The 14,747-nt window shown below is 45.4% G+C and overlaps 1 protein-coding gene across 1 annotated transcript in view; it reads right to left on the reverse strand.

Annotated features, from left to right (window-relative positions):
• Positions 1–6,555, reverse strand: part of LOC138355501 (homeobox protein Hox-A3-like) — a 47,544-nt gene extending 40,989 nt beyond the window's left edge. Inside the window, exon 1 of the mRNA XM_069310699.1 lies at positions 6,531–6,555. Coding sequence (XP_069166800.1) covers positions 6,531–6,555 — 25 coding nt within the window. The remainder of the gene's footprint in view (positions 1–6,530) is intronic.
• Positions 6,556–14,747: the final 8,192 nt, after the last annotated feature.

Raw genomic sequence — 14,747 nt, forward strand, 5'->3', positions numbered from 1 at the left:
CTGCAAAGAATTTTGACACTTCCTTCTCATGGAATTTGGGGACCATTTTGATGTTGCGTACCGGATCGAAGCTACTGGTGTCCGTTGTTTGCCTCCGACCACCGCCTAATCGCAATACTTCTAGTTCATGTTGTCTCTCTCTTTCCTCCCTTTCTCGCTCTCGTTCTTCTCTCTCTCGTTCTTCTCTCTCTCGTCTCTCTTCTCTTTCTCGTTTCTCGTTCTTCTCTCTCTCGTCTCTCTTCTCTTTCTCGTTCTTCTCTTTCTCTTTCTCGTTCTTCTCTTCTTTCTTCTCTTTCTAATTCTAAACGCCTCATCGCCAATTCCTTTTCTTTCATCTCCATTTCTTTATCTTTTAATTCTCGTTCCATTTCTAACTTCTTCCATTCAATTTCCCGATTAATTTCTAAGGCACGCATCTTGACTGTTAGGAAGCTGATATTAAGCTCACCTGCATCACTGTCAATGTCACTGCCCTTATCTTCTTTTTCCGTGGAAGCTATTTCCTCACCTTCCCTTGTACTAGGAGTCTCGCTTCCCTGTTTCTCTTCTGCCTTCAGGTGCCGGTGAACCTTGGACAAGATCTCCACACGGGAATCACTGGCACGGATCTTGATCTCCAGGTAGGCGCTCACTAGTACAAGTTCCGGTTTGCTCAGATATTTTAATCTGGCAAGACAATCTTCTCTGTTCAGAAAAGCCTGAACCTCGTCCAGATCGTCAATGGTAGCTTTGTCTGCCATTGTCACAGATGGAACACTTAGCACTTAACACTGCTTACACGTTAGCACTTAACACACCGAGCACTGTTCTACGCCAATATTGCACTTTATCGCACCAAACACTGCACTTGCCAATATTGCACGTAATTACTTCGGGCACCACACTACCCAATATTGCACCGAGTCCAAGCGAACACTTTGCTCTACAATAGTGCACTAAATCACTGAGCACCGCACTAGTCAATATTGCACTTAATCGCTTAATCACAGCGAGCACCGCACTGCACAATATCGCACTTAGTCACTCTGAGCACCGCACAGGACGTATAACGTCACAATCGTCACACAGGGGGAATTATATACAGGGATTACGCCACTTCACCACCCCTGTCAAACATACTTAACAAGGGGACGGATCCCGCTGGGGATGCCAATTATGTTACGGCCCTCTCGGGACGCAACGGGGTTCTTACTCTGATGTAGTTAGAGGAAGATATATATCCGGCCCCAAGCCAGTAGAGGCTATCAAGGGATGCGATCCGTGACGCAAGTAACTTAAAGGGAGTAGGGAAAGAAAGGTAAGAACTTAATATAATATAATATTCACCATCACCATTTAAATATATAGAAATAAAACGTACACAAGGGGGAGGGGTATTAACACTTTACAAGGGGATCAACACTGTAGTCTTCTGCTGGAGACTATGGATCCTCGAAGCTAGGTGCTGAGTCCGCGGTGCTTTCTTCGTGGCCTCAAGACGTGTCCTCTGAGAACGCCGAGTCTACCCTGGCCACAGGTCAGCCACAACACAGGTCCACTGGGGGCACCGTCGTGGAGGCCGTCAACCACACGTCCAGCAGGTCTGCCGGCAGGTACTGAGCCACCAAGGCTGGTACGGCCACTCCACGAACGATAAAAGGGGTACGCCCTAGACAGGAGTCTCGTGTGATATCACCAATCACCCTCCTGTCCTCAATACCCCAGTGGATTATCGTCTCCAACCGTCGGTCCCGGGTAAATCCTTCCACTGCCACTCCACTGGCAGGCTTAACACACCACAGTGTTCTTCCGGGGGGGCGACGTCACGACAGCTGCAGCAAACTTCACTGTATGGAGACTGGCTGCCTCGGGTAGACTGACTCCACCTTCAACACAGTGGTCCCAGGTCGGCTCTGTAAGCAGACACGTCATCAATAACTGGGACACTAATACACCACACTCACAGGCTCAGATACTAACACCTGACGTATCCAGTCCATAGATGGCGCTGTCGTCGGAGCACCACCTCACCAGAGGTCAGGAGCGGCGGTGTTGAGCGCTGAACCAGACTGGAAACTGGTCCTCGAGGCCAGTACACGCTGTCCTCACTAGGTGTCGTCGTTCGTTTGGCGGGGGTTTCGGGAGCCGACCCACAGATGGCGTGTTTGTCACTGCTCCAGGCTCGGACGTTGGATCCGGGTTCGTAACAGGCAGCCTTTTTCATTGGGAGACTTTCTATTACTATTTTGAAAGTAGGCTCTTCCTACGGCGCGGAAGGAGTGTAATTTGGGTGTGGATGATCACCCTCTCTATCAAGAATCACGTTTTTTAAATGTAGTCTGTTTAGGACTTTTCCTGCTCTTGCAACCCAAGAGTTTCCATTGTTTTGGCCTAGTCCAACCACCAAAGCCTGCCGTACTGGGATTGGATCAGAAGAAATAATTATCTTACTGATAATTGTAGCTGTCCTTTGTGATATTCTTTCTTGTAGAGAGGGCAAACCCGTCTCCAGTCTAAGAGTTTCAAGCCTGGTCCACATGGGGGCTCCCAGTGCAGCTCTCATAGCATTGTTTTGGGCAACTTCAAGCTTTTTCCACTGTTGGTGTGATAAATTTGTGAGTGCAGGTGCGGCATAATCGATCACTGATCTGACTGCCTGTACATAGTATGTGCGAAGGACTTGCAGATTGGCTCCTCCAGAAAGGGAGGTTAGCGACCTGAGGATTGCCGTCCGGGCCGCAGTTCGCTCTCTCAAGTATGTGACCTCAGCATTAAAATTCATGTGTGTGTCCAGGATGATTCCTAGATACTGATAGGTGTCGACCCATTCCATTGGTTGACCTTGTACTGTGAGTTGGATGTTGGGCTTCGCTATTTTTATGGGCATGGCCTTTGACTTTGAGGGGTTGAGTTTGATCCCAATCTGTTTTGCCTCTTTACTGATGCAGTCTAAGCATTTGGGTGCAAGGCGCGCCGCATCCCTTCCTTTTATGATGATGACAAAGTCGTCCGCGTAGTTTAGCAGCCTGCAGTGATGTGGGAGTTTCAACCTCATTATTCTTTCCATTAAACAGTTGAAGAGAAGAGGGCTAAGAATACCTCCTTGCGGTGTACCATTTTCATGTCTTTTGTACTCAGAGAGTGTGCCATGAAGTTTTACTCTTGCTTCTCTGTTTATGAGACAGTTTTTGGTCCAGGAGAGCAGGTTGCCTCTGACCTCTTTGTCAATGAGGCAGCAGAGAATAGCTGGGGCGCTAGCCAGTTCAAAGGCTTTTTCGAGGTCCAGGAATATCAGCATTCCTGGTCTGTCATTCAAGTGGGCTAACAGAGTTGTAATACATTCCACTGTGCCAACCCCTCTTCTATAGGCATACTTATCATGGTGCAGTTTAGGCATTTTCCACTCCAGTCTGTTGAGTGCTATTCTGTCAGCCGTCTTGGCTGCACAGCTTTGGAGAGAGATGGGCCTGGGATTAGCTGGATCTTTGGGTTTTGGGATCGGCACTATGTCTGCTCTATTCCAAGCAGAAGGTCTAGTTTGAGAAGTCCAGGCTAAATTAATTAACCTTAGGTATGCAGCGTCTCCCTCTGGGCCGAGGTTTCTTATCATTTTATAGGTTATTTTGTCGGCTCCAGGGGATGTATCCTTGGAGTTTTTCTTAGCCCGATTGAGCTCATCCAGTGTGAAGGGGTCATTAGTGTCAGAGACTTCTTCACATGCTGTAAGGATTCTGTGCCACCTTTCTTCCTCTAGTCCGGTCTGTACTGCTAATACATCTGGTGGAAGTTGATTGCTGGCTGCTCTCTCTGCAAACCTGGTTGCCAGTACTTCGGCTTCCTGTTGAGGATCCTTGGGGTGTGGAGCTTTAGGTGCTTTATTCCCTTTGGCCTGGTGAATTTGCTGCCACATCTCCCCGAGAGGGGTGTGTTCATTCAGGTGTGAACACCATTCCAGCCACTTTTGTTCTTTTATTTGTCTGGTCTCTCGATGTACATGTTCCTTGACCTCACAAAGTAAGATCCTGTTGCGGTCACTTGGCTGCTTTTTGTATAGCTTTCTTGTTCTATTGAGTCTATGGTTGAGTTCTTTGACACGTTCGCAATAGTACCAATGATCTTTATGGTGTCCGGTGGACTGTTTTTTTCAGTGGGATTGAGTGGTTGGCTGCACTTTGAATCGCTTTAACAAATTCTTGTTCTACCTGATTAATGTCTTCGGGAAGATCATAGTTTCTTTGCCACTCTGAAATGAGGTTTTGAAATCGGTCCCAGTTTGCTAAAGCAAAGTTCCAGGCTTCAGATGGAGGCGGAGGTGGGGTGGGTAGGTTTAACTGAAGATCAATTTGGACCCCATAGTGGTCGCTTGTGAGTGTGGGCTCAACTGACCATGTTGCTGCATCTCTTAGGGAGGCTGAAACGAAGGTTAGGTCTAATCTGCCTCCTTGGATGTGGGTAGGTTCATTCTTGTTTAGGATTTGTATTTCTGGAAGCTGGTCCAGTAGATGTGTAATGTGTATGCCGGCTTCATTTGTTCTGTTCGAGCCCAGTGCCAATCGATGATGGGCATTAAAATCTCCACAAATGATTGTGTTTGTTGTTGTCGCGTGTCCAAATAACACAGAGAGATCCATTTCGGCGTGTGGAGACCTGTACACATTGAACACTTCAAGTTTGTCGTGTCTTAGCTCAATGGTGACTCCCATTACCTCTGTCCCTGCTCCGCAATTGGGTGGGCTGGTTATGGATTTGGAGATCAGGTCACATTTTACATAGATTGCACATCCCCTGGATTGCCCATTGATCCATGGAAGGAAGAAGCCTCGATAGCCTGAGATTTTAGGTTCTAATCCGGCTCGAAGCAAGCTCTCCTGTAGTATCAGGATGTCTATGCCTTTGGTTGCTGCTATGCATTGCAAGTGTTGCAATTTAGTGCGCAGTCCTTGCGCATTCCATTGCAGGATCTTTAGAATTCTAGGTTCTTGGAATGTGCTGATAATTCCGTGGTATCCATGGAGTCTGATGAACACGCCATGGAAGTTGCAATTGGGGTATAGGTTCTTAGTGGACCTAAAATTGCCTCATCAATGGCGCTTTCCGACGAGCTGGACTCTATCTGCTTTTTATGGGGGTGCCTCCTGCCCTGCTGTCTTGACGGTGTGGATATTACATCTTCGAATTTTTTGAGCTTGTGCTCAATTGTCTTCCGAGTCTCTGTGGTTTGCTTGATTCCATGTGAAGACAGCAGACTTTCGATCAACTCAGTGACCAAAGTTTTGAGCATTGGCCAGAGAGCGTTCAGTTCAGTGGGAGCACTATTTAATGTTGTGCAGGTTGAGGGCCTAGTGGCTTTTAGACCCTTCTCGGTGGTAACTTTGGCACTGGAATTGCTACTCCTATTGGCCCCAGTGTGCTTGCTGGATGAAATGGGAGGCCGACTGCTTTGAACATGATTCTTGTGTCCTCCATCTTTCTTTTTGTTCTGTACTGTCTTCTCACCCTTCACCATGGCCGATGGTGAAGGGCCGTGTGCCCCCTCTTCCTGAATGGGTAGACCCCACGCGGTTTTAGTGGGCATGGGAGCTGGTATTCGTTTTGGTGGGGGTTTCGGCTCCGCTGTGGGCGTGGTGGGGTTCGTTTGAAGCCTTTTGAGCCTTTCAGGGCATTTCAAGTTCCAGGCATGATGTGCCTTGGAACAATTTGGGCATTTTGCCTGAACAGGGTGGTTTGCCTTGAATTTATCAATACATGTTTTTGTATCATGGGGCTGGCTGCAGACTGCGCACCTCACTGGGCGTTGGCAGCCATCTTTGTGATGCCCAAATCTCTGACATCTTAAGCATCTAGAACACCCCCCAGATTCCAAGGTCAAGTTTTTCCGGGATCCGTCCTCTTACTGTGAGAAGGACTTGTCGAGTTTCCTGTTTTGTGGTTCGTACTTGGCATCTCTCTGCTGACACCACATAGTTCAGCTTTTCGAGATGGCCAAGGGCCATATGCAAGGGATAGTGGAGGACAATGACTTTACTTATTTTATCCTCTGATTTCAGTTCCTCACATTTTGCGTAATTTTTTAGAATCGTAGCGGCCGACTCGTCTTTAGGCCTCAGAATGTATTCTACTTTGAGATTAGGTTTTGCCCTGACCTGGAGCTGGGGGTACTCTTTTTCCAGGTCCACTACAGTAGCGTAGGAAGACTTACCTTCCGTGTGCTGCACTTTGAAGACCGGAAACGTAGATCTAGTCTGAGGCGCTGGGAGAGCTGGAGAAGCTGGAGAGATTAATGGGCGATGGGTCGTCATGGAGTGGCTTGTCCTATTAGCCTTATTCACGTGATGCCACTCGCCGTCACTTTCGGAACTGGTATCCATTATCGATGGTCTTTTCCTACTCTGAGCAGCATTGCTGGATCGATTATAAGTCAATTGGAATTCCATGATGAAATTCAAATGATCACTTGTGGAGTGGTCTGGTGAGTGAAGGACGTGACACGACAATTGCCCAAGACTGAACAGGTGTTTATCCCACTCTGACTTAACCCCATTTATACTAACTCTCTGTTTCCTTTGGAATAGCCATGCCCTAATCCAAGTTAATATAGCACCCCCAATACCATGAGCTTCTATTTTTTTAATTAGTCTTTCATGTGGCACTGTATCAAAAGGTTTGCTAAAGTCAAGGTACACAACATCACAATCCTTACCACTATCAACTGACTCAACTATGCTGGAATAAAAAGTTAGCAAATTTGTTAAACATGAACGGCCATTTGTAAAACCATGTTGCGACTCATTTATTAATTTATGTTTTTCAAGATGGAGACGAATTGTATTTGCAATTATTGATTCAAGTAACTTTCCAACAATAGACGTTAGGCTAATTGGCCGATAGTTTGACGCAAGTGATCTATCTCCTTTCTTAAAAATAGGTACCACATTAGCTACCTTCCATGACTCTGGCACTCTGCCTGACTCTATTGATTTATTAAATATGGTAGACTGTGGCTCGGAAAGCTCCTCTTTGCATTCTTTAAGCACCCTGGGAAACACTTCATCCGGCCCTGGGGATTTGTTTGGTTTTAGTTTTTCTAATTGTTTAATTACATCCTCCCTGGTAACTGCTAAACTAGTCAACCTGTCCTCATCCCCACCCACATAGGCTTGTTCGGATGAAGGCATATTGTTAAGTTCTTCTTTAGTAAATACAGATATAAAATATTTGTTAAAAATACTACTCATCTCCTTGTCATTATCCGTTATTTGACCTGTTTCAGATTTTAATGGACCTATCCTTTCCCTAGTCTTAGTTCGATATAACTGAAAAACCCCTTTAGGATTTGACTTTGCTTGCTCTGCTATGCGAACTTCATAGTTTCTTTTTGCTTTCCTAACCTCTTTTTTAACATTTCTAACCAGTTGTATGAATTCCTGTTCTAAGCTGACTTCCCCATTCTTAATCCTTTTGTACCAAGCTCTCTTTTTACCTATAAGGTTCTTTAAATTATTTGTTATCCACTTTGGGTCATTAGTATTCGATCTATTCAATTTGTATGGTATACTACATTCCTGTGCATTGTTTAGAATATTCTTAAATAAGTTATATATTAAATCCACATCGAAATCCCCTTTTACGTCACCTATCGCTGGGTTCATGTCTCGCTCTAAGACCGGCCCACACCCCGAGATACACCCACAGATACGAGCTAGATGGTGTTGAGATTGCGAAGTCGGATTGCGAAAGGGATCTGGGAGTTATGATTAGTAAGAATTTAAAACAAAAGGATCAATGGATGAATGTTCGTAATAAGGCGAATAGGACACTAGGATATATTATTCGAAGCCTTAGTAACAAGACACCTGGTATGGTTCTTAAGCTATATATAAGCGAAGAGGGCGAGAAGGAAGGACGAGGGGTCAGGATGTCAAAAGGTACTATCTGCCAGGGTGGAAGGAAGTGCTGTACTCTTTCATCTGGATATACATCGTGCAGTCCCATCATTTTAATATGAGTGGCAGTTCTTTGAATCCATTTAGACTCGCTAGTTCCATTTCGTATGTGTTCTAACAGTGCAACTGACACAATGTTGTTTTTGTTATCACACAGCAGCTTTAGTCCCATCATAAGATTAATTTCAAATATTCTATCTCGAATGCTAAGTATATTTAATTCTTTCCGCATGTTGAGAACTTTGGTAGTTATAGGACAGCCAAGTATAATTCTGAGTGCTTCATTTTGCATTTTTTCCAGTCTATCAATACTTTTGCCATTCTGCAGGACCAAAGCTGGTGCATGATAGTCTATCAGAGACCTTATATACGCTAAATACATCATTCTTGCTATTCTAATATTAACACCATATTTCGGGCTGTACCCCACTACAGTTCTGAGAGCCTTGAGTCTGTCTCTTCATTGTTGATGTAACTTATTGACTGCAGTTGAGGTACAAGGGACAGAGACACCAAGGTATTTGAAAGAAGAGACTTAGTCTATTGGTATGTTGTCTATCTTAAGTTTTCGTGGTCCACTTTTGCGGTTGCCAATTTGTCTGTTAAATACCTTAGTTTTAGCAGCGTTGATTACAAGACCAAGGCTCTCACAAGCTGTATGTATACAATTTAAGACTTTGCATTTCGCGGTGGGTTTTAGTATGCACAAGGATGTCATCTGCATAGCTGATAGTGATGTTTGCCGGACTAGTTGGGATTGATTTTAGTAAAGCATTAATTAGAACATTAAACAAGGTAGGACTAAGTACTCCTCCTTGTGGGGTGCCTAGTTGCATTACTTTAGTTTCACTCTTGTAGCCTTGGAACAGCGCAGAGGACTTCCGGTTTGTAAGATAGCCTCGTATCCATTGTAATAAATGTCCCCCTATATCCATTCTCGCTAATTCATACATAATCACTTCCCTATTAGCAATATCAAAGGCATTTTTTAAATCAAGAAATGTTGTGTACTTGTGCCTTTTATCTCCATGAACAGTAAGAAATGTTGTGATACAGTTGTGTACACTTTTACCATGTGTGAAACCATTGATATCAGGTGACATGTGCTCTTTAACTCTATACAATAATCTATTAAGCACCATTCTCTCAAAGGTTTTGCACATGCAACTGGTCAGTGAGATGGGACGGAAAACATCAGGTTGTCCAGGCTTTGGTACAGGTACCGTAAGACTGGTGGTCCATGATACAGGCAACTGCCCAGTGACATAACTGGCATTAAACAATTCTAATAATGGGTTACCGGGTACACGATGTAGGATTCTTAGAATATCATAGGTGATACCGTTCTCACCAGGAGCAGTGCTCCTGCCCCTGGAGAGGGCTGCATCCAATTCATAATCTGTATATGGAACATCACATTCATCATGTTGCTTGCTCAACATGAAATTTATGAGAGAATTTCTGTCTGTGGACCTCTCCTGCAATTTCTCCCTAGTGCTAGCTGGTAACATTCCAAGGCTGGAAACCTGAGCCCATTTTGCAATTAACTGATTGGCTTTCTGTAGCGGGTTTGGGTGTGAAACTTGTCTACTATTTTTACCAATAATTTTGTTTATGCCTTTCCAGGCTTTGCCCAGGGGAGTATGCAGGTTAAGTCCACTAACAAAACCCTCCCATTTATTTTGTCTCAGTTCAGTCATTCTCTCCCTTGCCGCTGCAAGCGCGGCCTGAAACAGTTTTAACATTTGAGGAGTTCTAAGGTTCTTATATGCTTTACCTGTCTGTCTAGCAATTGATTTAAGCTCTTTCAGTTTAGCATCATCATAGTACTGGTTGTGTCTGACCTGTTTACCAGTACTTCTTTTTGTTTGGCGTAACTCACTATTTTTGATGGCCTCATAGGTATTATTTATGAGGTCATCATAAAACTGTTGTACATTCTCAGGCTCATAATTGTTATACCAATGTTCTATGCTATAGGTTATCTTGAGATGATTTCGGGGCTTTTTAGTGTCCCCGCGGCCCGGTCCTCGACCAGGCCTCCACCCCCAGGAAGCAGCCCGTGACAGCTGACTAACACCCAGGTACCTATTTTACTGCTAGGTAACAGGCGCATAGAGTGAAAGAAACTCTGCCCATTGTTTCTCGCCGGCGCCTGGGATCGAACCCAAGACCACAGGATCACAAGTCCCGTGTGCTGTCCGCTCGGCCGACCGGCTCCCTGTCTATAAAGCTGCTGTATGCTGTCTATAAAGAATTTTTCTTGCTCTTTCCTTACTGTTAGCCTGCGTCTACTCAGCTTAGTGCCAGGTAGGTCAACATTAGCCACGTGTATGTTAGCTGTTATGGCTAAATGGTCAGACATTAAGCCATCCATAATATCAGTCTCATGAGTTGTGTATGACAGGTTAAAGCCAATGCACCTATCTAGGACTCCTCCATATATTTGCGTTGGTTGATTCTTACTGATAATTTGAACATCATCATATGCATCGAGAAGTGCCAACAATCTTCTCCCGTTGGTGTTTGTAAGTTGATCCCCTAATTGTTTGTGTTTAGCATTTAAATCCCCAATTAATATTGTAGAATCAGTATGTGCAAAACTAGGTAGGTCAGTATACTGGAAGAGGCTAGTAGGTGCATAGGCATTCAAAACATTAAGTGTAGAGTTAAAACGTGTACCCGGATACCATGATATTGAAACCCCTCTCGTTGTTGGGCGGGGAGTGGCTCATGCGGCAGGGATTTTTTAACATACATAAGACACGTATTTTTTGATCTGGGATTATAACACTGATAACTAGGCAAATTCTGCGGGGTTTTACCTGCAGGAGTTAGGGTTTCCTGGAGGCAGACAATATCTATGTCTTCAGTCATAACCTTATGATGGAGATCTGAATACCGTTTTCTAAGAGAAGCAATATTCCAACTGAGTATCTTGATGACACTGTACTTGTTCTTATGAGATTCAGAGGCCGCCATTGTTCTTTTGTACTTTATCAGTCTGCAGTTTCAGGAAAGCAAGTCTGTCTACATACCGGTTGTAGTGCTTTATTACAGCTTCTTTTTCCTCTTCAGTCAGCACATCACCTGTCACCATTTCTTTAAATGTGTCACGGCGGAACCATCTGGGATGTGGCGTGCGCGGCCCGAGGCGGGCATCCACGTCCAGTTGAACTTCGTCACTATCACTACAATCGTCACTGGTTTCACTTTGTTCTTTACCACAATCACTTTCAACATTTCCACTACTGTATTCCTTCAAACAGAGTTTATTAGACCCGGTATCAACATCTTGATCGTCATCACCATTAAAGTTCAGTGTCACTACGTTCATCATCAGGATCAGTTGCGCCATAATGCACATCGACAGCACTATGCGTTTCTACGTGGAATAGTTTACCTCTGTTCATAGCGCACTGCGTTGATGAGGCTGGGGTGTGGGGAGCCGTGGTGGGAGAGCCCAGCTGGTGTGAGGGCTGGGACACCCCCTGCTGGGGTCTCCCCTGGGGTTCTGGCCGCATGGGAGCACATGGTGGTACCCCAGGTTGGTGTGGCCTGCCTTCAGTTATTAATACTCTCACAGTTTCCTGAAGAGTGGTTATCATCGTCTTTTGGTGCATGAATTCCTTATTGTGTTCGGTTATCTGCTTGGTCAGGTTTTCCACAATTTTGAGGAGTGATGTAAAACCCTGGTTTGTGCCTCGAAGAGGCTGCAGGATCCAGTAAGTTCAGTAGAACTTCGGTTTCAACTCCTTCAACGATGTCGTTGCTCAGTCGATTAAGGCAGCGTCTGGGATGCTCTCGGACGCAGGTTCGAGTCCTCGTCACGGCCCTTGTGGATTTGTTCATATGATGCATCACACAATTGTGAATCCTGTGTGTAATGAACTAAGGGCGAAGAGGGGAGAACGGCCTATTGACATAGCTCGAGTGCATGGGGGGAGTGAAGTAAAACCCTGGTTTGTGTCTCGGAGAGGCTGCAGGATCCAGTAAGTTCAGTAGAACTTCAGTTTCAACTCCTTTTACCATGTTGTTGCTCTTTCGATTAAGGCAGCGTCTGGAATGCTCTCGGACGCAGGTTCGATTCGTCGTCACGGCCCTTGTGGATTTGTTCATATGATGCATCACGCAATTGTGATTTCTATGTGTAATAGCATAAAGTTCCGCTTTGAAGACACTTGTCTCCGAAGTGAGGCGACACATAAGCACAGTCTGAAAAAACAACAGTAGCCTACACCGTCCGCAGACTTAGACCCATCGGTGAAGATGGAAACGGAGCGGGAGTGCGAAGAAAATTGTTCAAGGAAAAGGCATTTCAGAACCGTAGGAGGGGTAAAATCTTTAGTGATTTGGGTCAAGGATGTACAAAACTTTGGAAGGGGGACTGAACGGGGGCAAGGAAGAAACAATACGAGGAGAAACATTAAAAATACGAGCGGAGAGAGAATCCTGTAAGCGAGATAGTCGGACAGAAAGAGGGAGGTGGTGAAGAGGAACAGGAACCACAGGACAGGTAAAAGTCAAAGTACGACAGAGGCGAGAGGAAGGATGTTGCAAAGACCGCGCCAGACAGCAAAGACAGTAGCGATCACGGCGGTCCAGTAGAGATAGAAAGCCAATGTCAACATACAAGCTGAGGGGGGGGGGGGGTGGAGTCTAACGAAAGGCACCAGAGCTGAGACGCAACCCAGTATGGTGCAAAAATCAAGACGGCAAAGAGTACGCTTACAGCGGACAGCCTGAGCATAGTCCACATTCCACCAAGGAATGCACTTCCGCGTTCCCCGAGAGGAAGAGCGAGGAATAGAGTGAAGGGAAGTGGCGAAGACAGCGTCATGAAAAAGGAGGAGGACGCAAGGGAGAGGCAGAATGGAGAGGTCGGAGATAGTAGCACAGAGGGTAAAGAGGCGCCAGTCAGCCTTGGCAAACCGCCACCTAGGGAAGGAGAGGGAAGGGTGAAAAGAGTAAAAGAGTAACAAGGACGGGAAAATGATCACTGCCATGGAGGTCATCAAGAATCCGCCACTCAAAATCCAAGATGACGAGCAAAGAGAAAGATCAAGACAGGAAAGGGTGCGAGTCCGAGTCCAAATGAGTGGGTTCACCAGAATTCAGAAGAGACAAGGAAGAAGAGGATGAACGGTTCGAGAAGGCAACCCCGGGTGTTTATCAGCCCATCACCCCAAAGGGTATGAGGACAATTTAAATTACCCAGCAGGAGCACAGGCTCCGGCAAGGAGTCCAGTAGAAACAGGATCGGGAAGAAAAAGCCGGTCATTTGGGGAGAGATAAATGAAACCGTGTACCATTTACGCACAAAGACACGGGCAGCAGAATAAACCTTGTGTAAAGCTCAATGGATGGAAAAACAAAGAGGCGATGGAAAAAGTAAGAGGACGAAGGGAACATCGGAATCAAGAAGAAGAGTTATAGGGAGGAGAGGGGTAGGGGGAGGGGGAGAGGAGAAATATATAGCCACAGAAGCCACACATGCCCCATTACTTCACTATCTTCTGGAATGTGAAGCAACCAATGACCTTAGAAGAGCTTTAAGAGTTCCTGAATCATGTAGTGGCCACCCTGAAGCCATCAACACAGCCACTCTCCTGGTCAACAAAGGTGTCCAGCAGCTGGACACCCTCATAAAGACTGTGAAGCAGTATCCTCCCCCACGATAACAGCTTGATGGTTAAATGCAACCTCAGAACACTGGGAAAAAAAAGAAAAAATTGTACCACTTGCGGGCTATTCATGCCCGTGCCACCTCTTGGGTGGCTTAATCTTTATCAATCATTACATGCCCCAGGCAGTAACACCCACCTGGACGAGCACCAAGCATCGGCTCCTGGAGAGACAAAGGGCCAAAAATGAAATTTGAAGTTGAGGGCAAGGAAATTGGCGTAATATACACGAATGTTCCACTGAAGAAAAGAAATTGACAAAAAGAGAAAGGATAGCAATGAAGAAACAAATGTGAAAAAGGAACACAGCACGTTAAAGAAGCTCAGGGTCAGGATCAGCAAAGTCAGGGTTAGGGGGCATGGGTGGTAAACTGAGTAAAGAGGGAGGGAAGGGAGCGGGAGGACAGACAAGAGGAGGACGAGCAGGGTCCGGAGGAGGGGGAGGAGGTGAAACCGAGAGGGGCGGTCAAAGATAGACACAGAGGATGCTGTGTTGTGACCTAGACACAGAAGGCGCAGAAAGAGGGGAGCGCACCTCAGCAAGGGAGAGAAGCGGAGGCCAAAGAAACCTCCACAGCTGGAACAAAACCGTTTTTGCTGGAACCTCCACAGCTGGAACAAAACCGAAACAAAACAGCTGAAAAACAGATTCAGGTTTGAGTAACAACATTTGCAAATTTGCCGATGATACGAAAATCGGTAGGGAAATTAATTCGGAGGAGGACTCTCTATCACTTCAAGTTGATCTAGATAGGGTTTTGAAATGGTCAAAGGATTGGCAAATGCAGTTTAATGCTGATAAATGTAAAGTTCTGAGGCTAGGTAATGATAATAGAGTTATAAGATACGAGCTAGATGGTGTTGAGATTGCGAAAGGGATCTGGGAGTTATGATTAGTAAGAATTTAAAACAAAAGGATCAATGCATAAATGTTCGTAATAAGGCAAATCGGACACTTGGATTTATTAATCGCAGCGTTAGTAACAAGACACCTGGTGTGGTTCTCAAGCTATATCTTGCTCTAGTTAGGCCCCATTTAGATTATGCAGTTCAGTTTTGGTCGCCATATTATAGAATGGATATAAATTCACTTGAACGTGTCCAGCGTAGGATGACTAAGTTAATTCCCCAAATTAGAAAT

This window comes from Procambarus clarkii, chromosome 67, assembly GCF_040958095.1.
Source record: "Procambarus clarkii isolate CNS0578487 chromosome 67, FALCON_Pclarkii_2.0, whole genome shotgun sequence".
Classification (NCBI taxonomy): Eukaryota; Metazoa; Arthropoda; class Malacostraca; order Decapoda; family Cambaridae; genus Procambarus; species Procambarus clarkii.